The sequence below is a fragment of the Cryptomeria japonica genome, chromosome 10 (assembly GCF_030272615.1).
Source record: "Cryptomeria japonica chromosome 10, Sugi_1.0, whole genome shotgun sequence".
NCBI classification, from domain to species: Eukaryota; Viridiplantae; Streptophyta; class Pinopsida; order Cupressales; family Cupressaceae; genus Cryptomeria; species Cryptomeria japonica.
Window position 1 is genome coordinate 317,848,319 of NC_081414.1, and position 25,206 is coordinate 317,873,524.

The window sequence follows — 25,206 nt, forward strand, 5'->3', positions numbered from 1 at the left end:
GAATCACAGGACAATGGAAGCAACATGGATAATAGGGAGTTTTTAATTAGATTTATTTCATTGAAAATATCTTATTAGGCTAAATACTTTCATTGAACTATGTCTAGGATTGCTTAATTAGTTAAGTAATTTGTGATTTTCCTTTTATACCTGCTCATACTCCCATCACCAATAAAAATACTCCTGGGCCAGATGGATAAGCCAATCCTTGCGTGAAGAAGTGCCTAGATCAGTATACTACTTGTACGCACCATGTGCCAAGTCTTTTCTTTCGACCGCATCATCACGCTCCCTCTGCAAATGATCTCTCTTGGTAACCATAGCGGCATACTCCCTATGGAACAAAGCCCGATCATATTGCCTCTGTTGTCACTCTTTGGCCAATACATCCTCTAAAATCCAGATCTTGGCTCTCAAAAGATGTGGGTCCTCATCGTCACCCTGACCTCTATCACTACCATGTGCACTTGCCTTTGCAACAGGCATGTTCTCGAGCTTTGGCATGTCAGAATCACCAAAACTATAATCTCCCCCATCGCTATTGGATGACACTAATGAAGAATCATCCTCATCCTCACTGTTGGAATTGGTGCTGCCACCAATGTCTACATCCTCCTCATCCCCCTCCTCATCTCCTCCCGTAGCCGTGATAGCAGCAACTGCTCTCCCACCACCTCTACCATCATCTCCCCTCGGCCCTCTTCAGTGTCATATCTGCTGTGGTGTGATAGGAACTATAGGATTTGTCAATGGAATCGGTCTGTCCCTGGCCCACCATGCATCGTATAGAGGTGTCATACTTGGATCTGCAACTCTAGCTCCCCATCCCCACTGAACTACATGAAGAGTATCACTTTGTGGCAGCCACATGAGGCTATGTACAAGTACCCCAATCTAATACCTCCCGAGCTACCCAAGCAAAGTAAGTTGTAATAACAGGCACACCCTGGACCTCTCTAAATTGTCTCAGCACTAGTCTTGGGAGATATAACTCAATGATCCTATGAGTATCAACAGTCCACCCAATAAGGTACCTCTATTGCTTGCAGAATGGCAAATGATGTGCATCATCTTCCCAACCGGGGTAATCCAAATAGGGTCGCCAAATGAAATGTTGTATAATGTCAATCAGATGCCTCCAGTACATAATGTTACCTGATCCTCTATGCTTGATCCCAAGTGTATACCTAAATGCATATGGATCCTCGACCTAAAGCTCAACATGTACAACTGGTCTGAAGATAGCAATACGCTCCCAAGCCCAGACCTAGAGCAGAGTAATGTTGCAAATGATCGATCTGTATGTCAAATATACAATCCCATGCATCTGATAATAAAGCATGGCGAGAAGGCAGGGACCCCATGCAAATAGGTGTTGATGAACAATCATATCATGAATCACCCTATCCCATCCAATAGGAAATCCATGACATGTATTGTTAGGAAGGAGAGGACCTACTACAATACTATAGAGAACTATCGTCAAATCATCATAATCTAGATGGCCCCATGCTATCTCATACCGAATGCTCATCGCACTAAAAAAGCTTACATAATCTTGAAACACTTGCTCGATGATCATACACTACTCTCACACCATGGATGGGAATGTGAAGAATGCACCAAAAATCCTCTAAAGTGATCAACACCTCACCAGTAGGAAGATAAAAAGAGAACATCTTTGAATGTCATCGCTCAACTAAGGTAGTAATCAAGGCCCTGTTGGTCCTAACCTCAAGAAAATGTAGCACATGGTATAAACCAAGATGTCAAATAAGAGTAACATCCTCGGTGAGTAACTGATCTCAAAGATCAACACAAGGAGGCCTCATCTGTCTGCATCTGAGTACACAAAGATTCTCCTGCAAACGAAAAATGATGAAAATGTCAAATAAATTTTATATCATACATATTAAAAAATTGACTATTTCAATGAATGTGAGACAATAATAATTTATGTGATGCATTTAACACTGATGTGAGATAGTTATAACTAATGTGACACACTTTAAACTAATAAAAAATTAACAGTTTAATGCGACACTTTTAGAACGATTGTGCGATTGCGGAATAATTAAAGTCATGAGCTCTAACAAAATTTTAAAAATTGGACAAAAATAGATAAAAATGGGAAATTTTTTTGAAGATGTACCATGCCTCTCATGCCAGGTGGTCTCTAATATGAACGTACTCACTCAAATAGGTTTCATCGTGCTCCATAACCAGCCATGATGCTCAAATACTCTCAAGAATGCTCTAAACTCACAAAGGAATCTATGAACTTAAATGAAAGCAAATGAGAAAATGAAGGGGTCAAATTAGGGTTTTCCTCTCTCCGACGGTCGTGGTCCCCCTAAATTTGAACACACTTGTAGGAAAGTCAAATGAGCTCGAAATCGGGGAAAACTGGGAACTATTACTCAACAGTTTTGTATCATTAAATTGGTCTCAATTCCATAATTTTTCAACCATTTTTATGAGGGGGCATATTTACACCCTAAGCGTCACCGAGGCATACTGGGGACCTAAAAATGTCTCACTGATAGCATACTAATTATTCATCTTATTAATTTAAATAATTATTTAATTATTTAATTAAACTAATTAAAGTCTTTTAAATTACACCCTAATCATTATTCTTCACATTACTAATTATTCAATTTTCATCCCTTCATCATTCATCATTCAACCCTTTCTCAAATATTAATTATTTAATTAATTGCAATTTTAATTTTTTAATTAAATAATTTTTATTATTTGATTAATTCCATTTCTAATGATTGAATAATTATATTTTAATTATTCAATTAATTATTTCATTCTCCAAATCCCCAAATTCTAATTTCAATTAATTTCATCTTCCCAAATTCACATTTCACCAAATTCCAATTTCAACATATTTCAAGTTAATGTGCATTTCAATTTCATCATTTGAAAATCAAAATTCAACTTCAAATGAAGATGAAAATGAATTTCATTTCAAAAGTCCAACAACACATGTTGAAAATCATGACTAATTAATCAAATTAGTTAACTAAACAGCTAACTCAGTTAACTCTCCAAACTCCACTTTTAACTCCCAATCACCTTTTTCCAACAAGCCAATCAATTTAGTCATCTCTCTAATCTATTAAGTCAACTAGCCAATTTATCCAGATATCTATCCAATCTAATTAGTTAACTATCCAATCTATCCACTTAACAAGTCAATCAAAGGAGTTAACTGATCAATCAAAATATTTTGACTATCAATTAGCACTTGAGTTCCATTTCTCATCCCTTTCTCTCCAAAAATCTATAAAAGCAACATCATTTTTCATTTTCAAATGATCGCGATCTTTGAAAATATTTGTGTCTAACCTATGCAGGAATCCCAGTGCAATATCTGAGAGCCACAATACAATATTGGAGAAGGACAATGGAAGCAGCATGGATAATAGGGAGTTTTTAATTAGATTCATTTAATTAAAAATCTCTTATTAGGCTAAATAATTTCATTGATTTATGTCTAGGATTGCTTAATTAGTTAAGGAATTCATGATTTTCCTTTTATTCTAATTAGCTTGATTTCCAAGATGATTTTAGGCATGAAAACACTAGAGACCTTAACCAATGCTTGGAACATGTTTGGTTGGATGTCATAAGATGTTTGGGAAGCCTGCCCTTGAAGTCCTAAGTCATTTGAAAGTCTGCACTAAATTGAGTCCTTTTTAATTAGGTCTAAGAGGCCTAGTTTGGTAGGTGAGTTGGGAGAAAGATCTTCCTAATTGTGTATCAACATTGTTTATTTGTAAAACTCATTTGTAGGACATCCTAAGCATCCTCCTACCTCTGCATCATTTAATGTGTCCCATCCTAGTTCTCCCCTAGGTTCATTTTGGCCCTTTTCACCTTAAATTCAATGTCACTTGGTTGCGTGGTTGAGTGGACCTCATCATGTGATTTTGCCTTCCTAATTTCCTACTTATTTGTCCTATTTTGGGAGGACAAGGGCACTTGGGGCACACTAGTCCCCCTTGAATAGGTCCTATTTTAAATAGATCGGCCTAATCGGTAAATTACCTAGGTAACCCTATATAAAGACATCCTATCAATTTATTTTGATCTAAGGAGGAGAAGAAGCATTACCATCTACAATCCACCCCATCATTCGTGCATTCGTAAAGTATTCATCATTAAGCATTCTCAAGCATTGAAGGCAACATTTCATCCCATCATATTTTTTGAAGTATCATGGAGAAAAACACATCAATCTTCATGCAAGCTTATGTTTGTGTTTGAATCTTCTATGTATTTCCATGTTATCGCATCAACATTTGTGAGCACATCTAAAAAGCATTGCATCATCAACTTCAATCAAGCATTATAGATCTGAGGTATATCACTCAACATTTGCATTTCCTATTTCAATTTAATTCAAGGTTAATTCCTAAACTAGGGTTTTACCTAAGGAAAACCTCTATCTATAAAACTATTTCCTTCTTTCTGTGTGCAAGGAATTATCTCAAGAGTTGCGAGTGAGGAATCTGGTGAAGTAGACAATGAAAATCACACTCAACTTTTGAAGGTGTGAAAAGAGGAAGACCAGGATGATCATCTCCCCTCGATCCCAAGAATTTTTTACAATATTCTAACAATAGATTTTATGTGTCATCTTGATCCAAAAAACATAAAGTTTGTCTGCCCTCAATATTAGAAGGACCAAGACTATCTTCTCCACCCAATCCCGATAATTATGCCCAATTTTTTTGTGATAATTGTTTATCTACTTTCCTTCTTTAGATCTAATTTTACAGCTCTACATGAACTCTGTAACATTTTGTTACTATCATTTTATGTTAATTTTTTATTGTTTTTGATTAAGTAAAAACAGGTTTTAAGGGACCCGAAACCCAATTACATTTGAAAGATATTCAAGAAGGAAACAAGCAAGATAGCTACAAAAGACTAGCAAAAAAAAAACCAGCAGTAGAGAAAAGGACAGCAAGAGGCCAGCAAGAAATTGACCCCAAGCCCAGCATTACAAGAAAATTAAAAACTCTTCATAGTTTCCTCAGCATTCTGCACCAAGATCATCATTGCCTTGGCCGCTTCCCTCAGGTCATTGTTTTCCTGTCCAATCTGACTCTCTTTCATTTTTGTGTCCTTCTCAATAGTAGTCTGCCTAGTTCTACGCCTAGTGTTCTGGTGGGTTGGGCTGGAAGTTGGAGCATCTTCAATAATTACCAGGTTCTTCTCCTGGTTTTTCTTTTCCAGATGATCCACCAGCGCGTTCATATTTTGGGATGAAACTTTAAGGACCTAGAGACTGTGAGTCATAAGGCTTTTCAATGCTTTCTCATTACGGGTAATCCGGGTGTTGACGTTGTCTTTGTTCTCCTCCACCTGTTCTTTCATAGTTTTAATAATGTCCTCCAAATGTTTCAGGTCACCTTTTATTAGATCTTTCTCTAGCCAGTCTCCATCTCCATTTCCTCCTCTACTTCACTGTTTTCCGTATCCTTGTTCTGTTTCCCAAAGTCAGACATCTTAATCAGCTTATTGATCTTATCTTCCAGTTCCCTTTGCTTACCCTACATGCTGGTGATGTTTTCAACAACCCATTTCTAGAAATTGAAGAATTCAAGGGTGCAGTTGTGAGCGGTGTCCAGGATGGTATCCACAGAGTCCTTGCTCTGTTCAGTCCAGCATTAGGGTTGTCACCCTCCTTAGGATTCAGAGCCTCATTCTCGCTTTCCAAACCCTTAGGGTTAGAGTGAGGATTCTCAGAATTACCCCCTTCCTCCCCTTCACCATAGTTCTCATCCTTGTTTGGCTCCATTTCAGTATCAGTGTCCTTATCCTTCCTCTCTTCTTCATCACAATGCACCCCCTTTCCTTCATGCTCTGTTTCAACTTTCCTTTTTTTATGGGTAGGGGTGTTGGGCTGATCCCCATTCGAATCAGAGTCTTTGCATTTCTCAGATATATGAGTGTTGATGATCAAAGGATCATCCTTGGTTGCCCTAGCCTTATCCTTAATATGTTCATATATAAGCAGAATGAGTCCCTGGTGAGCTAAAGGATAGGAGCTAGGCTTTTTAGCATAGTCAGCAAGGCTCTCATTTAGAGAGGAAGCTAAGTAGAAGGGCAAGGAAATTTTAGCCCCATGACGGAAATGGTTCAGGATAGCAAAATGATAGTTATAAATTTTTTTAAATCTTCCATCCATAGTCAAATATTCCATTAAAGCCCTAAGAACTTTTTGCTAGAAAGGCTTTACCTACTAGGGGGTGTAGTAGGATATGTTGTCCTTCTTCGCAAGGTTGCCCTTCTCATCCTCCGTCTTTGGGAAATTTTTGAAAGCCTCAGTGGCATACTTCCGATCCCTGTAGAATTTAGTCCCCTCCATCTTGAGTCCTGTGACCTCTGCAATCAAGTTTTCATCGATTTGCCAAATCTCCCCAAACAGGGTGGCTCTGTTGTTACTCCAGCTTTTAGCGAAACCGTAAGACACAGAGTTTTTACTTCCATGAATCTTTTCCATATAATCAGTGAAGCCATGTCTGTGGAGCCTTCTCCAAACCTTTCTTTCACTCTTTGAATTCTCGCAACCTGGAGGCTCATTCCTATTTAGGTTACCACCCATTCTGATTTCCGTAAAGATACCCTCTACTACAGTTCTCAATCCGCGGATGAAACTCTGAAAACTTGTTATTTCTGGATTCCCTGTGTAAAGACTCTTTCGTAGTTTTGAAGTTTCTACTCATGTCCACACAAACCCAGCTATTATTACCATAATCTTTCGCACACATATGATCTTGGTTATGATGCCGGGAAACACTCATTATCTGACAGTTAATGCACCCCCAAAATCTGTCCTTGGAACTCGTTCCCCAGAAATAAATCATGAGATTAACTTGATCCATTGATGCGATCAAAGTATAATTGCTCTTTAATCTCCCATTTGATGTGAGTTTCTCCAATGTATTTGACATCCTTCTCCAAATTGACCCCTTCATTGGCTAGGATATCTGCAACCTTATTGCCCTCTCTAAAGATATGAGTTATACTAATGCTAACATAGTTATTTAGAATATCTTTAGCATTTTTAATTAAATTGGTAATATTCCAGGAAATAGAACTAGTACCTTTGAGGGCTTGTATGATGTTTAAGGAGTCCCCTTCGAGCTAAATTTTTTTGGATTTGAATTCCTGAGCTAGCTGGAGGCTCTTTAGCATTGCCAGAGCTTCAGCCACATGGTTATTTTGGGTCCCAAAAGGAGAAGCAAAAGCAACAATACAAATTCCTTGAGCATTTCTAATAACTCCCCCTCCACCAACCTTTCCAGGGTTCCCTTTAGTCACCCCATCAAAATTAACCTTTATCCAGTCATAATCAGGAAACCTCCATACAATGTTATCTCTCTTCTTCTTATTTTCCAATCTGTAGACCTTATGCATTAGGTTCCATTCAGTAAGGATGTCTTTTTCCATATCATTCATATCTGTAGTAGACCATTGTTGATTATTCTTGTGAGGAATGTTGATATTCTCCTTTATAGCCCTGCATATTTTTTCAAAGACCACCTGAGTATTACACTTAACTTCCCAAAATATCCTATTGTTCCTTTCTTTCCAAATGCCCCAGCATATCATGGGGAGGGTCAAAGACCAAATGTTCTTGATGATTTGGCATTTGGTTGGAAAATTCCATTGCCAAATGATATCCTTGATGCTCTTGTTCATGACCCAGTTAATTTTCCATTTTCCCCACATTTTGCACCATATATCCTAGGTGAAGGAGTAGTGGAAAAAAAGGTAATCAATTGATTCCCCCTCCTTCTGGCAATGCTCACATATATTAGGGAATTTGAAACCCCTTCGGATTAAATTGTCAAGAGTAAGGGTGATATTATGAGAAGCAAGCCAAAAGAAAATGTTGACTTTAGGGATCAGAATGTTGTTCCAAACTTTACTCCAAATGGGATTGCTGGTTTGAGAGAAGGTGTTTTTATAGGCAGAAGCAGCTGTAAATTCACCTTTAGGATCACTTTTCCAGAGGAAAACATCATCATAGCCTTTGTTGGGGGGAAAGGACAGCAACTCCTTCTGGAGAGAGGAAAGCCCAGAATGGAGGTCATCAAGCCTAACCCACTTATCCTCCTTCCAATAGTCACATACCATAATCCCAAACCTCCTTTTACACTCTTTAATAATTTGACTGTTGTTTTGATCATAAAGGGCTTCATTCTTCATCCAAGGGTCTTCCCAAAACCTTATTCTGTCACCTTTTCCAAGGACCCATCCAGCCCCAACTTTTGCCACTTTTATGGATTTGGTAATACTATTCCAGATGAAGGATCCAGCAGGGATATCTTCGGAGTTAAGGATCCCTTGGATAGTTTGATTCTGTATGTATTTGTCAAACCAAATTTGATTCCAATCTTTCTTAGTGTCATAGGCTCTCCATAACTATTTAGCAAGAAGAGCTTTGTTAAAGGTTTTTTAGCCTTAATCCCCATCCCTCCTTTGTTCTTTGGTCTACACACTTTGTCCTAGGCAATCAAAGGTATTCTTTTTTTTTCTTCCACTCCTGACCATAAAAATTTCTTCTGGATTCTTTCCATGGCTTCAACAAATTTAGCTGGAATACCAAATAGGCTGAGTGCATAAATAGGGAGATTTTGAAGAGTAGCTTGAAGGAGTTGCATTTTCCTGGCTTGAGATAACATTGAGCCTTTCCATCCAGCAAGTCTTTTATTAATTTTATCAATAAGCATATTCCAGAAGGAATTTGGGGGAGCTAACCCTAAAGGAAGGCCCAGATAGGTGGAAGGGAGCATTTCCACTTTGCACCCAATAATGTTGGCAATTTTTTGTTGTCTTGTGACCAGAGTATTGAGGAAGTACATAGCTGATTTGTCCCAATTGACTTGCTGACCAGTAGCCAAAGCATAGGAGTTAAGAGTGGTTTTGAAGGCATCAACCTCCTTGACTGAAGAATATCCCATGAGGATAGTGTCATCAACAAACTGTTGATGAGTGCAAAAAACATTAGCAGAGGAAGGTTGAAGACCTTTGATAGTTTTGCTTTGTTTCAGCTTATGAATCAATCTGCTCATACTTTCAGCCAATATGGTAAAAAGGATAGCAGATATGGGATCTCCTTGTCTTAGCCCTCTTGAAGTTTTAAAAAAGTTTGTAGGAGATCCATTAATCAGTATAGAAAACATAGGAGTAGTGATCAGTTCTCTGATTAATTTGATAGTCCTATCATCAAAACCAAAAGCCCCAATGATTTTAAAGAGAACATCCCACTCAACTCTATCATAAGCTTTTGCCAGATCCAGCTTTATCAAGAAACCTTCTTTTTTAGCAGCATTGAGGGAATGAATGTTCTCATGAACAAGAATTATTGAGTCCAGAATCTGCCTACCAGGAACAAAACCTTTCTACTCCTCAGATATGATGAAGGGAAGCACTGCCAAAATTCTAGTTGTCAAAAATTTGGATATAATTTTGTAGAAAGAGTTGCATAGGCTAATTGGCCTAAATTTTCCCATAGACTCCGCCCCAGCAACTTTGGGGATTAAGGCTATAAAAGTGGAATTAAGTTCCTTAAGGATTCTTCTAGATCCAAAAAATTATTTGACCGCATTAACCATGTCTTTCCCCACAATATGCCAGAATTCTTGGAAGAAAAACATAGGGAAGCCGTCAGGGCCTAGAGCTTTACCCCCTTGAAATGAGAAGACAACTTTTTTGATTTCTCCAGCAGACGGGATGGCAGTGAAGGCCTTATTCTGAATAGGGTTAATGAACTTAGGAATAATATTAACCATATTGAGTTGATGGGTCTGATCAATATCCTTGTTACTAGAGAGGAGTTGCTTGAAGAATCTGACAGCTTCATCCCTGATTTCATCCTCATTAAGCAGAGTGTTGTTTTCAATAGCCAGTCTTGTAATTCTATTTGTAGCCTTATGTTTTAGAGAAGTCATGTGGAAAAATTTAGTGTTTCTATCCCCTGCCTTCAACCATATAGCCCCAGATCTCTACCTCCAATAGATTTCTTCCCTAGAAATAATGTTGTGGATATTGACTAGAACCTCATCTTCCATGGCTTTGGTATAATTTTTGTAGCCTTCTTTCTGGATTGAATTTTGTATCTGGTCCAATTCCTCCTTTAATTTTTTCTTTGAATCAAAGATATCACCAAAGACCTTCTTATTCTAGGTCTTAATGTTGGTTTTGATGTTTTTTAGTTTTTTGGCAACTTTATACATAGTAGTTCCATTAACATCAATATTCCACTAGTTAGCAATAGATTTTTCAAGATTAGGGTGGGAGGTCCACATCTTTTCGAAATGAAAAGGGAATCTCTGATTATTCTTAACATTCTCAGCAACAAAAGAGATGGGATAATGATCTGACCCAATTCTATTAATAACAGAAAGGGAGCATCTATGAGAAAGAATCCAATCATTAGAGAGAAGGGATCTATCAAGTCTTACCTGGATGAGATCTTCACCATCTCTTCGGTTAGACCAAGTGTAGGAAGCCCCATTGAGATCCAAATCAATGAGAGCATTGTCATTAATAAAGTCCATCAAGTCAGATCTGATATCTGGTTGAGCTTGACTACCTCCAAATTTTTCAATGTCTTGCAGAGGAGTATTGAAATCTCCCATCACAACCTAGCTGTATAGAGGGAAATTTTTCCTTTTATGTGGAACTTTATTCCAGAATTTACTTCTAGCAGATTTGGAGTTAGGGGCATAGATATTAGTGATAACAAATTCCTTAACATCAAAGATGCTTTTAGCTTTTAGGGATAAAATATTGCCATCAACATCAATCATATCTCTAGAGGTAGTGCTTTTGTTCCAGAATATAGCAACCCCTCCCGAGGCTCCATTCGAGCTACTGCCACAAACCCCTCCATTTTTGAAAAACTTTAATTTCTCCACTTTCTCTTTACTCATTTTGGTTTCCTGAACGAGGATTATATCTGGATTTTGATCTCGAATGAGGTTCCTTAATATATCATGTTTATTGAGACCATTTAGGCCTCTGATGTTCCAAGATATTACTTTCATTTGGAAGCCTTGAGGGTAGGATTCCTTGATAGTTCATTGCCTTCCATCAGCTATGTTTTGCTTACTCCCCTAGTCCCTATGCCATTGCATAGTTTTGCGTCCTGGTGGGGATCTTGAAGCCCCAAAATCAGCCTTAGCTCTAGTTCTGGTTTTTACTCCATTAGGGCCTCCTGCCTTCTTGGTTTTAATTTTCTTTCCATTTCCTGTTGTGTTTTCTTCTTATTGTTCTGCTCTAGATTCATCTTGCATGTTGCTCCATAGATCTTCTCTTTTTTGGGATGAAGTGGTCATACCGACTTCTATATTATGGAATAAGGCATTTAAGTTTGCTTGCAGCGACCCAAACTTGTTACTCCTTCCCAGTTTTATTTCATGTTCTTGAAACTCTTCCTCTAAATAGGGTTCATCATTTTTGGATATAGGTTCATGAAGATCCCCAGGATGAAAGTTAGTGATATCCTTAATCTCACCATCTTCAAGTGTCTCTTCACTGATTTCATTCTCCTTCACCTGTGACTGTAGAGCCTCAAAGGTATTGCCTCTTTTGATCTCAAACTCCTTGGTTTCATTCTTTTTATTCCCCTTCAGGGGGGGGGTCTTTAGGATGGTCAGTGCTATCTTCTTTTAGGTGTTCTGGTATATTCACCAAGTTTCCACTTTTTTCTTCTAACTTGTTATAGTCTTTGTTGTTATTTTTTTCTTTCCAAACCAGTTTGTGAATATTTTTTTCTTTCATCATAGGTTTTTTAGGTTGGTTGGGGCAAGCCTTAGCCCAGTGACCTGCTTTTTTGCAAGAGAATCACACAAATGGGAGAGATTCAAATTCAATGGCTTGTTCCCATAACCCAAGTTTGGATTTTATGTCAATAGTACTTGGGAGGTCCATATTCTGTGATATGTTGATGCAGATGCGCGCATACACCAATCTCTTACGAGCTGCTGTCATTGGGTCTATCGCAACAAGCTCCCCAAAGGAGTTAGCGATTCCTGAGAAAACATCCTCCACCTAGTATTCCAATGGCAGCCCAGGCAACCTAACCCACACCGAAGCAGATTCAAAGGAAGAATCATTGAGTTCCATATTAGGGGACCATTTTCTAACAGAAAGAGAGGATTTGCCAAACATCCAAGGGCCACCACTTAACACCGCTTCCAAATCTTCCCCACATGAGAAAGAGAACACAAAAAAATCTCTAGGCAGAGCAGAGACTTCAACCTATCCTTTCATTCTCCATTTTCTCTTAACAAAGGAGCTAACATCCTCAATATTAGGTCGAGGTCCAACAAATTTCCCCACCAAAGAAAGAGTCATTAAAGAGATGCTATGATCAATGACTAAATCAGGAATCTCAATCGCAAGTTTACCTGTTCTATTATTTGATATAATCTTCACAAAGGGGAAAGAAGATTTACGAGTCAGTTTACCAGATGCTTGTCTTACGAAGAGACTATTTCAGGGTTTAGGTATTCGCCCCTCCTTGATATTTTTTGAGTCAATCTTCACCACCTCGAGGCTTGAATCTTGAGAATCTTTTAATTTTTTGGGATCGGGAGGAGGGTCCCATGTTCGTGGGTCCCCATCCTGCCTTCCATCCTCATCATCAAATGCTTGTCCTTGAGCTATAGTGGAATCAGAACTAGAGGATCCAGCATCATTGTTCCCTCCATTTCTCGATTTCAAATTTCGCACTGCAAATGTTGTTCCCTCCATTTTGTTAATTTTTTATTGTTTGTCCTAGATCTAGCATTGCAATTTAGCCCTAATTCAAATTCAATTTTAACTCAAACAAGGAGGATTAATTTGATTTGTGTTTAGCCCTTTTAGGATTGGATCAATCAAATTCAATTCCCTCCTTAATGTAAGGTTGGTCACAAGTGAAGTTGGTGGCCTTATCAATCTAAGTGGTGAAGCCCTAATTTTACAACCTTACTGTAAGGAAGTTAAGTAGCAGAACAACTTCCTACACTAACCTTGAGAGGAGGGTAATGCAAAAATTTTTACAGATCATTACAACAGTTACAGAAAATTAACATAAATACTCATAAATAACATTCATACCACAACACAATGATTTACGTGGGGAAAACCCTTATGGGAGAAAACCCCCACATTCCAAAAGTCGGCAAATATAGTATTCAGCAATCAAAAATAGATTACAATATACTTGCAAAGCAATCTCTTCACAAGAGTACCACTAATCAGAGATTCAGAGGTAACTCAATAGCCATAAGACTCTTACACATAACCTCTATCTCACACACCTCATATATAGGAGATACAATACAAGAAACCATCAAACGGTATTACAAAACCATGGGATAAAACCAACCAATAAGGTGTACTCAACCTTATCTCCCTTCTAGATGCCCTATGACATGTTAAAACACACATCAACATGTGTCTCTCCCTTTTACAGCTCATTTATGTGTTTGATGTATTTTATATTTCCTATTTCAAGAGTACAAACTTTCGGAAGCCATAACTTGAGAACCATGTGTTTGATTGATGAACCGTTTGAAGCGCCAAAAAGCTCGCAAAGTACTCTATTGCCTAATAAATTGCTACACCATTTATGCCCACTTTTTAGGGTGTTTCAAGGCCTCTAAAGTCCTCAAAATCAAATTTAAACCTTTCATTGGACCCTCCAAAATGGAAAATTCAATATCTTCAAAACTAGTTGTGATCTTGTGACGTAACTTTACCGAAATGCTTATCTAGCCAACCAGAAGCTTCAAGGAGAATTTCACACCATTTTGTGCTGAAATGAAAACTTACTATAAATAGTAACCTCATATAAATGCATGGTTGAGACACCATTTTCCCAACAAATCTCCCACTTGTCGAACACTTTGCAAAATCAAAGGGAGTATCAATACAATAAATCAGTTGCTAGGGGCCATGAGGCCCATAGACTCTAAGCACCATTTGAACTTCTTATCCTCATAGCCTTAGTTAAAGAATCTACAACATTCATCAAATTTTCTACCTTAACCAACTTCACCCTACCATCGTTGACCATATCTCTGACAAAATGATATTGAACATCAATGTGCTTGGTCTGGGCATGAAATGTTGGGTTCTTAGCTAGGAAGATTACACTTTGACTGTCACAATAAACTTTTATGGCTCCTTGTTTTATTCCAATGTCTGGACACAGTCTCTTAAGATAAATGACCTCTTTATAAGCATGAGTAGGTGCCATATACTCTGCTTCAGTAGTGGACAAAGCAACCACAACCTGTCGCTTACTCATCCAACTAATTGCACCACCAAATAAAGTAAACACATAAGCACTAGTGGATCTTCTACTATCAATATCACCTATCCAGTATGAATCTACATAACCATGAATATCAAGGGAAATCACGTCTCCAATTGAATTACCATGATAACATAAAGAATACTTTGAGGTACCCATCAAATATTTGAAGACTCTTTTGACTGCATCCCAATGAACTCTACTAGGATTAGACATATATCTGGACAAAACTCTCACTGCTTGGGCAATGTCTGGTCTAGTAGAGACCATAGCATACATCAAACTTCCAACTGCACTTTGTTAAGGCACTCTTCTCATTTCTTTCATCTCCGATAGGGATGTAGGTCAATCTGTAGTAGATAATTTCATTCCAACTGTAAAAGGAACACACAATGGTCTACAATCATGGATGTTGAACCTCTGTAACACTGAATTCATATACTTACTCTGGCCTAGACATAGCTTTTGATTCTCTCTATCTCTTCTAATTTCCATCCCAAGACCATGCTTTGTTGCACCAAGATCTTTCATTTCAAATTTAGCAGCGAGCTGAGACTTTAGTTCTAAAATCATACCTTTCCCTTTACCAATGAATACCATATCATCAAGATACAATGCAATGTACAAGAAATGGTCACCATCAAATTTATAATAAACACAGTGATCTGATTTAGAATGCTTAAATAAAAAAATCAACACATATGTATCAAATTTCTCATACCACATCTTAGGACTCTGTTTGAGGCCATATAGGGATTTATTTAATTTGTAGACCAAATTACTTTTACCTTTCACCACATAGTGCTCCAGCTGTGTCATATAAATATCCTCCTCCAAGTCACCATGAAGGAAAGCAATTTTCACATCCATTTGCTCAACCTCTAAATCATAAGCAACAACAATCGAAAGCAAAAATCTAACGGATGTCATTTTTGCACCAAGAGAAAATATCTCACCATAATCAACACCCTCAACCTGAGAGTAGCCTTTTGCAACCAATCTTGCTTTATACTTTTCAATGCTTCCATATGAAGCAATCTTTTTCTTGAACACCCATTTATAACCAACAGGTTTTCATCCTTCAAGAAATGGTACAAGATCCCAAGTGCCATTCTTTTTCAAAGTTGTCATTTCTTCTTCCATAACAATCTTCTAGGATTCTGTATCATTCATACCTAATGCCTCTTCTATAGATTTTGGTTCATCCACATTAGTATTCAAAGAAAAAATACATCTCCAATCAACAGGTGAATACCTTTCATGTGGTTGTCTATGTCTTGTAGACTTTCAAACAAGCTGAGTTGGAGGTTATTCCTCCTATTCCAAAGATTCAGAGCTAGATGAGCTCTCCTCAACTTCTTGCCTATCTAGGGGTCTCAATTCAACTCTTTCATGTGTAGAACAAAATTGAATCACATCTTCCTTTTTAGTCTATTATGGCTGCAATGTAATAGAAGGAGACTTAATTTCTCTAAAAATAACACTTCTACTATGAATTACCTTTTGTGCAATAGGGTCCCAAAGCTTGTATCCTTTCACACCATAATTGTACCCGATGAAGATACATTTCACAACCTTTTTCTCCAACTTTATCCACTTCTCCTTAGGCACATGTGCATATGCCTCGCAACCAAAAACTCTAAGATGTCTCAATGAAGGCATGTGACCCAACCATGCTTCCTTAGGCATTTTATCAACAAGAGTTGATGTAGGAGACCTGTTAATCAAGTAGCAAGAAGTGGCAATAGATTCAACCCAAAAATTTTGTTTTGGACCAACACTATTCAACATACTCCTAGCCTTCTCCATTAATATCTTGTTCATTCTTTCTACATCTCCATTCTATTGTGGTCCATTCCACTGTGGAGAATATGGAGTTGCCTTCTGTCTGTTAATGCTATAGTCTTTACAGAATCAATCAAAATCATTAGAGCAAAACCACCAATATCAATCCTTGAACATTTAGTTTTCTTTCCAGTCTGCAACTAAACCATTCCTTTAAATTCTTCAAATCGACTGAAAAATTCAGATTTACTCTTTAGAAAATATACCCATGTCCTTCTACTAAAATTATCAATAAATGAAACATAATATGTGGTTTTTCCAATTGAAGGATCATCTACAAGACCAAACACATTAGAATGAATAAGATCCAAAACACCACAACTTTAATAAGAACTCAAGTAAAACTGAACACGGTTTTATTTTCCATAAATGCAATGCTCACAGAAATCAAAGTCAAGATTACAATCATTCAAACCTTCAACAAGGTTTTTATTTTTCAAGGTCCTTAGACCCTTTTCTCCAATGTGGCCAAGCCTCTGGTGCCACAACATAGTCTTCTCTGCAGGTAACTTTGCTTCAGAAGAAAGAGCACCCTTAGGTACCCAAAAGCCATTTCCATTTGCTGAAGGTGAAACCCTCAAATCTTCCACATATTTACTTTTTATAAAAGTGCTATTAGACTCAATAGTGTATGCGTCTAACTTATATAAAGTGTCAAACCTGACACCTCTAACAATTACCATAGTACCCTTAATCATCTTACATCCTACTTCAGAAAAGACTATCAGTTTGCTCACAGATAGCAGATTTCATTTTAAACCAGGGATATGTAGCACATCATTAATACTTTTTATTCTACCATCAGAAAACTTGATTCTAACTTTTCCTCGACCAACAATGTCTAAATGTGAATCATCACCCAAGTACACCTTACCTCCATTAAATTCTTCATATTTAGAAAACCAATCTCTATTGGCAGTCATATGAAAAGATGCACCTAAGTCAATTAACCAAGCATCATTACCTGCATGAGTTGCCAAAGATGCAATAAATGCATCACCATCTTCCTTCTTGGACTCAGAATCAGAATCAAACTTCTTCTTTTTCTTTTTCTTCTTCTTTTCTTCTTTGCAGTCCTTACGGATGTTTACTGCAATTCTAGCAACTGACTTTGGACTTTCCAAGATATTTTGATCTCCCTCTCTATTAGGACTTATCACACTTCTCATTCTCCAATCCTTTCTCCTTAGTTCTTCCACGAACAGTTAGAGCTTCCTTTGAACTATGGGATACCTTCCTTCACATCTCTTCACCAAGTAGGGCACCCACCATATCTTCAAACTTTAAAATAACATAAGTACTATCAATAGCCATAACAAGAGAATCCCACAAATCAAGCAAAAAACAAAGCAAGATCTGACATTTCTCCTCTTCGTTCATCTTAACACCGATAGATACTAATTGAGCCACCAACATATTGAATGCTTCCGAGTGGTCTGGAACTCATCCACCCTCTTACATATTCAAGGAATACAATTTCTTCCTCAAGAAAATCTGATTTAATAAAGATTTCGCTTGATACATTTCACCAAGCTTATTCCATAGCTTCTTTGCAGTGTTTTCTTCGTGGACATTGATCAGAAAAGAGTGCCAAGCATAGTCTGATTAGACCCTTGGCTTTTCGGTCCATAACATCATACTGAGCCACCGTAGTAGGATTTGAGGGCCTTTGGACATTCGCATCAATAGAATCCCATAGATCTTTGATCTATTAGCAGATATTCTATCTTCAGCTTCCACATCTCAAATTTTGTTTCATTAAATTTCTCCACCTTTATTTTCCCTAACGAACTTGCCATCTGAAAATTCCTGCAACAAGATCAAAAAGTGTCTTCTGCACAAGCTCACACTCAAATCTGGATTAGTTCAGAAACCCAACAACCCACAATTGAAACCAAAGGTGATCAAGCTCTGATGCCACTTGTAAGGAAATTAAATAGCGGAACAACTTCCTACACTAACCTTGAGAGGAGGGTAATGCAAAAAAATTTACAAATTGTTACAATAGTTACAGAAACTTAACAGAAATACTCATAAATAACATTCATACCACAACACAGTGATTTACATGGGGAAAACCCTTATGGGAGAAAAACCCCACACTCCAAAAGTCGCCCAATATATTATTCAACAATAAAAAAAAAATTATAATATACTTATAGAGCAAGATCTATCTCACACACAACCTCTATCTCACACACCTCATATATAAGAGATACAATACAAGAAACTGTCAAACGGTATTACAAAACCATGGGCTAAAACCACCCAATAAGGTGTAGCTGACCTTATCTCCCTTCTAGATGCCCTATGACATGTTAAAAACACATCAACACATGTCTCTCCCTTTTACAGCTCATTTATGTGTTCGATGTATATTATATTTCCTATTTCAGGAGTACAAACTTTCAGAGGCCATAGCTTGAGAACCATGTGTCTGATTGACAAACTATTTGAAGTGTCAGAAAGCTCGCAAAGTGCTCTATTTCCTCGTAAACTGCTACACCATTTACGCCAACTTTTTAGGGCATTTTGGGGCCTCTAAAGTCCTCAAAATAGAATTTAAACCTTTCATTGGATGGGCAAAATAGAAAATTTAATATCTTCAAAACTAGTTGTGATCTTGCGATGTAACTTTACCTAAATACTTATCTAGCCAACCAAAAACTTTGGGGAGAATTTCACACCATTTCATACTCAAATGAAAACTTACTATAAATGGTAACCTCATGTAAATGCAAGATTGAGACACCATTTTCTCAACACTTACATTTTGGTGAACCCAACACTTTTGCATATTTCTGATTTGGTGTTTTTGGATTTGATTTTTCCTAATGGATTTTACAAAATCTGATTGGTTTGCAATTTCACATGTGCGTTAAAATTAATTATTAGCTATTTTCATCAAAATCATTTGTTAAATAATAATATTTTTCACTTCATGTTGCTTGCATTTTTTCGTACCACTTTAACATATTGCATAATAAGGGTTCCAATCATATTTCCCTCTTATAGATATTTGTTCAAATATTTTATCCATATTTCATGTGGTTACATAATGACATTATTATAAACATTGATGGAATATGTAGATCTCATAAGGACTTTAGTGGACAATATTCATGATAATCCTAGAGATGAAATTGAAAAGGCTAACACTTGTACCTCTCCTAGAGTATCATACAAGATTGAGGATAGAAGTAATACTCCTATCAATGATCTCTCTAATGAAGAGGAAGCATTGAAGAGAAACATGATGTCATCTTCTTCTCATAAAGATACTTTAGTGCAAGGGGAGAAATGTAAAAATGTTGGTATATCAATCCCTCTAGATCCTCATTATCCGAGAGCTTCTCTTGATCGTCAACATATTTGCAAGCAATATGATGTTATGCATTTTATTCATGATTTATCCCCTAACATAACATTGAGAAAAGGTGAAGCCTTAGATGATGAGGATCCTTCCACCCAACCTACCAAATAGGATATGAATAATGATGATAGAAAGGAGAATATCTTTATAAAGGATATCCCTTCTTCATATATTCATCCTTTTGGTTCTTCAACATTCCCTTACACAACAAATTTTAAATAAATTCAAAATGAAATCCCTTCTCCCTCACAATTGAAAGCATCCTATGAGGTTGGCTATGAAATTATCTCAAAAAAAGGCTATAGTGGACAAGGACTTGGAAAAAAAGAATAAGGAATCAAGGTCCCTATAGATCATCCCTCACAATCTACTACAGTAGGTTTAGAATATCTCAATTCATCAACATCTGTGGATGATCTTCTTAAGGTTCAATTTCTTATGGATTACTTTACAAAACATAGAAACTATCATCCATCTAGAAATTCTTCTTCATCAAAAAATCCTCCTCCTTCCTTACCGATTATTTCACCACAAGAAAACATCCTTTCTTCCTCCACTAGCATACCTTACACTACATCTCAAGAGACAAGACCTACTCATGTTGAAAATCAGGAAAAAATAGCCACAAGAATCTTTTGGCAATTGAAATATGATAAGAATGTTTCTTTTCCTACCATGAGATATATCAATAATTACAAGAACAAGGATGGTAATGTGTATTTTCTCTTTCATAATAGATATTCTCATTCTCTTGTAAATTGTAAAGCTTTTAAATAACTTGTTCAAGATCAATATGATAGAGCTCGTATTACTCTTACAATTGATATCACGCTTTTTGTCAATTCAAATTTGGAAGTAATACCTTAGCACTCAATTCACATTATTATGTTGCTCCCTATCCTATGAAATTAGTAGTTTACCTTTATTGGGGGCTCTTTTTCATGTGTGGTGGTACACCTTAAATTACAATCATACTTGGAAAATGACATAATAGTCATTCTTCCTTTTCTCCATGCTTGGGGGGTAAGAACAACATTTCAATTCTCTCTTTTTTTAAAGATTTCCTTTTCCTCCATGTGAGTACATATATGTCTCTTGGTTGGACTTGTTATTTGTTTCCATTGGTTCATATTCTTATGACTGATCTCTCCTTTGTGAATGTGTGCAATCTTTTACTAAGAATCCACTATTTTATAGCAATGGGAGAAGGTAGTATCCTTCTCCTTCCAAAGACGTTATCTTTATCAAAGATCCCCTCTATTTTTGGATGTAGCTATCTTTGGATAAATATCTCTTCCTCCATGCATCCCTCAAAAGGATCCCTTTATACTTGTTACAAGATATCTCTTTTAAAACTATCGTTTCCTTGCTTATAAGAGTTATGCCTCTTTATCTTGGAGTTGTGTACATTTTATCCTAAATGATCTCCTTGGTGATTAATGTGAGTATCCTTGTCTCTATCTTACTCAAGACATCGCTATGTTGACTCTTTAAAGGGGGACATATATCATGGCCTCCTTGCACAATATGTTCAATTCAAGTCACAGATTTCCTTGCATAATTCCTTGCTTGGTTATCCTTTTCAAGTTGTGGATTTCCTTACATAATGCCTTTCTTGATTATCGTTTTTCAATTCAAGTTGTGGATTTCCTTGCATAATGCCTTGCTTGGTTATCCTTTTTTAATTCAAGATTGTGGACATTCTTACATGATTCCTTGTTGGGTTATCTTAATCATATGTCTTATATAGGTTGTTGCATGCTCATTCTAGACCAAAGTCTTAGACAAGATGCTTGACTCCTGAAACCAGACAACAACATATATAGCAGGATGAGTTTATTAGCATAACACAACTTGCTATATCTTTCACCTCTTCCTTTTTTAAATTATTTAAGCTAGGTTGACTAGCATAACACATCTTGCTATACCTTTCAACACTCCTTGTGCTACATTTTTTGGACGAGTGGAACTAGCATAACACAGCTTGCTAGACTATTTTGACTCTTCATTCTTTCATGGATCACACAACATAACACAACTTATTGTCCCATGAGAATTCATATTTCTATAGATCACCTAGCATAACACAACTTTATAGCCTAGTGAATCCACATTCATTCAATCTCTCTCTCATGGATCACCTAGCATAACACAACTTGCTAGCTTATAGCATTCATGTTCCCTTCTTTCTCCTCCCCATGAAATCATAGCTTTTCTAGTCATTGGATCATGGTTCATCATTCAATGCATGCTCTTTCTCTTTCCATGTGACTACTTGTGATCTTGTAATAACATTCCAAGAATGAGATTAGTGGCCAAGACATTTTGACTATCGAGGTCTCTTCAACTAGTTGACTTGGAGCTTGTTATTTTAATACTAACCCCTTGATGCAGGAGCATCCCCGGTTCACAACAATCTTGCATCAACCAAAAAAAATTTCTTTTTTGTTTGCAGTTTCAGTTTTCTTTTTTGTGTGTCTCAGTTTTTGGCTCACTGGTTCCTGTGGAGTTGGATTCTACTTGAAGACTTGATCATCCTGCTTGCTTTGTAACCGCATCTCATTTGGATCACTTTCTGGCAAGATATCGCTACCGGTTTCCTTGATAGTTTCTTGTTATCGGTTGTTCCTGTGTTACCGGTTGCCTAAGAGCTATTCTAGTGATCTACCGGAACCCATTTCGAAGCTTGCGGAGCCTTGGACGTTGATCTCGATGTTGCTTAGCATTTGGACGACCTTCTGCATTTCATCCTTTGTATTTTCCAGAGGAACCTCTTGGCAGAGGCCGACCTCATTCATTTTTGTATGTTTGGGTTTTGATCCTTGTTGGTCCGACCAAATCCTTTTGGATCGATATATATATTTGTAATCATGCTTTAGAATGGAGTCAATCAGAGAATCAAGGAGTATCAAATAGATAGACTATGCCTAGAAGATAGATCTTTCGATTCAAGGTACCGGTGTGACCTATTCTACCAAGCCTGTGTGCTAGTATGTTGTAACTCGGTTGTTACCAGTTAGATGTAATTAAATTTCATACAATAAAACTATCTTTTATGCATTGCCTCCATCATATCTATGCGTTTCCATTGTGTTAACTCTTGTTGATCGATTTAGACTGATCTCCTCAAGGTCCCTCCTCACTGGTGACAACTTCAAGTGGTATCAGAGCGAAGTTCATTTCGGAGGTTGTGTGTCCTAAATCTTGTTGTAGGGTAGCGGATTGTGTATCTAACCTGCAATTATAGAGAACGAGCATGGATCAATGGCGTGAAGAGGAACTAGGAATGGTGGAGCATGTGGGAATGCAGACCCTATTGTAATGGAGATGTTGCGAGGAATAGCAGCCCAAAGAAGAGGCCGACATATTGAGGATGTGAGCGAAGATGAAGGAGAAGAAGCCCCGATAGAACAAGTAAACCTACCGGAAGTTGATCCAGAGGAGGAAAGGTTTTTAAGGGTTTTGATTAGGATGAACACTAAACCTCATTTTACCCCACCAGAATATGATGGGAATTTAGATTCAGATGAATTGATGGATTGGATCTCAAAGATGGAGAAGTATTTTGATTTTGAAAACATGGCAGAAGAAAGGAAGGTGAAGTATGCCTGTACAGGAAGGTGAAGTATGCCTGTACCCGGTTGAAGGGTCATGCATCTCTTTGGTGGGAGCACTTGCAATTTGATAGGAAAAGAAGAGGTAAAGAAAAGATTAAGACGTGGGATAGGATGATTGCTAAGTTAAAATCAAAGTTTGTCTTAAAAAATTATCAAGTAGATTTGTTCTAAAAGTTGCAGAATCTGAGACAAAAGGAGTACACTGAAGCATTTTACAAGTTGAACATTAGATCTGGACATGTGGATGATGAAATTGAACAAATTGCAAGATATTTGAATGGATTGTGGATGTCTATACAAGATGAACTCAGTATGATCAAACTAGAGATTGTTGAAGAGGCTTACCAGTATGCAATAAAGGATGAAGAGAAATTGAATAAGAGGCATGAGTAGAGACAAAGAGATAGAGGTGGAAGGTTTATAGGAGGAAGATTTCAAGGAGAAAGAGGATACGCCAGAGGAAGAGGAAGAAGTATAGATCATAAAAAGGACAAGGGAGTGAGAAAGGAAGGTAATTCATACCAGAAGGATGATAGAAATTTCTACTGGAGGTGAGAACCAGATGGTTAACAGAATGAGAACTTTGGAAGACAAGACAAAAGGACATTTAGAGGAACCTGTTTTAAATGTGGAGAAGAAGGACACCATGCATTTGAATGTAAGAAGTCAGAGGCTACTAGAAGAGTGACATTGGTGGAAGAGAACCCCACTGGATCAGACAATAAATCGAAAGATGGAGAATTGTTGATGATGGGGAGAGCTTTGTGTCATTCCAGAGAAGATAAAGAACCCTTGCAGAGGAAGAACCTGTTCAAGACCAAATGTGGTATCTGGTAAGTGTTTTAAAGTTGTCATTGATAATGGTAGTTTGGATAATCTTGTTTCAGAAGAGATGGTGAATAAATTGAAATTGGAGAGATTGAAACACCATAAGCCTTACAAGATAGCATGGATTCAGGATGAACATAAGTTGTTAGTAAGTGAATATTGTTTAGTAAAATTGAAAATTGGGAATTATCATGATGAAATTTTGTGTGATATTATGCCTATGGACATTTTTCATCTTTTGTTGGGAAGACCTTGGAAATTTGATAGACAGGCAATACATGATGGGAGGAAAAATGCATACACTATTGTGGCCAATGGGATGAAGCAAACCTTATTGCATTTGGAGGAGCCTTTGAAGATTGAAGTCTGTACAAATACTAGAATCTGTCTAGTAGATGGAAGGAAATTTATGGATGGACTGAGACATGAGAATGTGTGTTTTGTCTTTATTCCTAAGAAGACTGAGAGACCAGATTGGAAGGAGAACACCTGACAGAAATAAGAGATTTGCTGACAGAGTATGGGGACATCATTTTAGATAATATACCTGATGGATTGCCACCTGTTAGAAGTATTAGTCATTGCATGGACTTAGTTCCCAGAGCTAGTCTACCTAACAAAGCTACACACCGGTTAACACCAGCAAAGAATGAAGAACTGAATAGACAAGTGCAGGAGCTATTGAAGAAAGGTTTGATCAAGGAAATTTTGAGCCCTTATGCAGTACCAACAATATTATCAGCTAAGAAGAATGGAGAATGGAGGATCTGTATCGATTCAAGAGTAATAAACAAGATCATAGTGAAATACCGGTTTCCCTTGCCTAGGATGGATGACATAATGGACTGTTTGAGTAGAGCAAAGTACTTTACAAAGATAGATTTGAAGAGTGGATATCATCAGATCAGGATTAGAGAAGGTGATGAATGGAAGACAACATTTAAGACAAATGAAGGATTATATGAATGGCTGGTGATGCCTTTTGGATAGACTAATGTACCAAGTACTTTCATGAGGCTGATGAATGAGGTTTTGAAGAAATTATTGGGTAAGTTTGTTATTGTGTATTTGGATGATATTCTAATTTTCAGTAAGACAAAAGAGGAGAATTTGTTGTAGTTAAGATAAGTTTTGCAGAGGTTGAGAGAAGAAAAGTTACTGATCAATATCAAGAAGTTCACTTTCATGAAGGATGAGTTAGT

General features: G+C 37.2%; 1 protein-coding gene across 1 annotated transcript; it reads right to left on the reverse strand.

Moving 5' to 3' along the window:
• Window positions 1-369: 369 nt before the first annotated feature.
• LOC131858956 (uncharacterized) lies at window positions 370-12,792 on the reverse strand. Its single transcript, XM_059212453.1, has 2 exons — window positions 12,554-12,792; window positions 370-700 (listed from the first exon to the last, which is right to left on the reverse strand). Exons 1-2 carry the CDS (start codon window positions 12,790-12,792, stop codon window positions 370-372), a joined length of 570 nt encoding a protein of 189 aa, XP_059068436.1.
• Window positions 12,793-25,206: the final 12,414 nt, after the last annotated feature.

What these genes read in the sequence shown, in the direction of transcription:
- LOC131858956 (XM_059212453.1), bottom strand. Translation starts at nt 12,792, where the DNA reads ATGGAGGGAACAACATTTGCAGTGCGAAATTTGAAATCGAGAAATGGA. An exon ending in TCAAAAAATATCAAGGAGGG is followed by an intron (nt 701 to 12,553) that starts GCGAATACCTAA and finishes ATGACACTGAAG; the next exon opens with AGGGCCGAGGGGAGATGATG.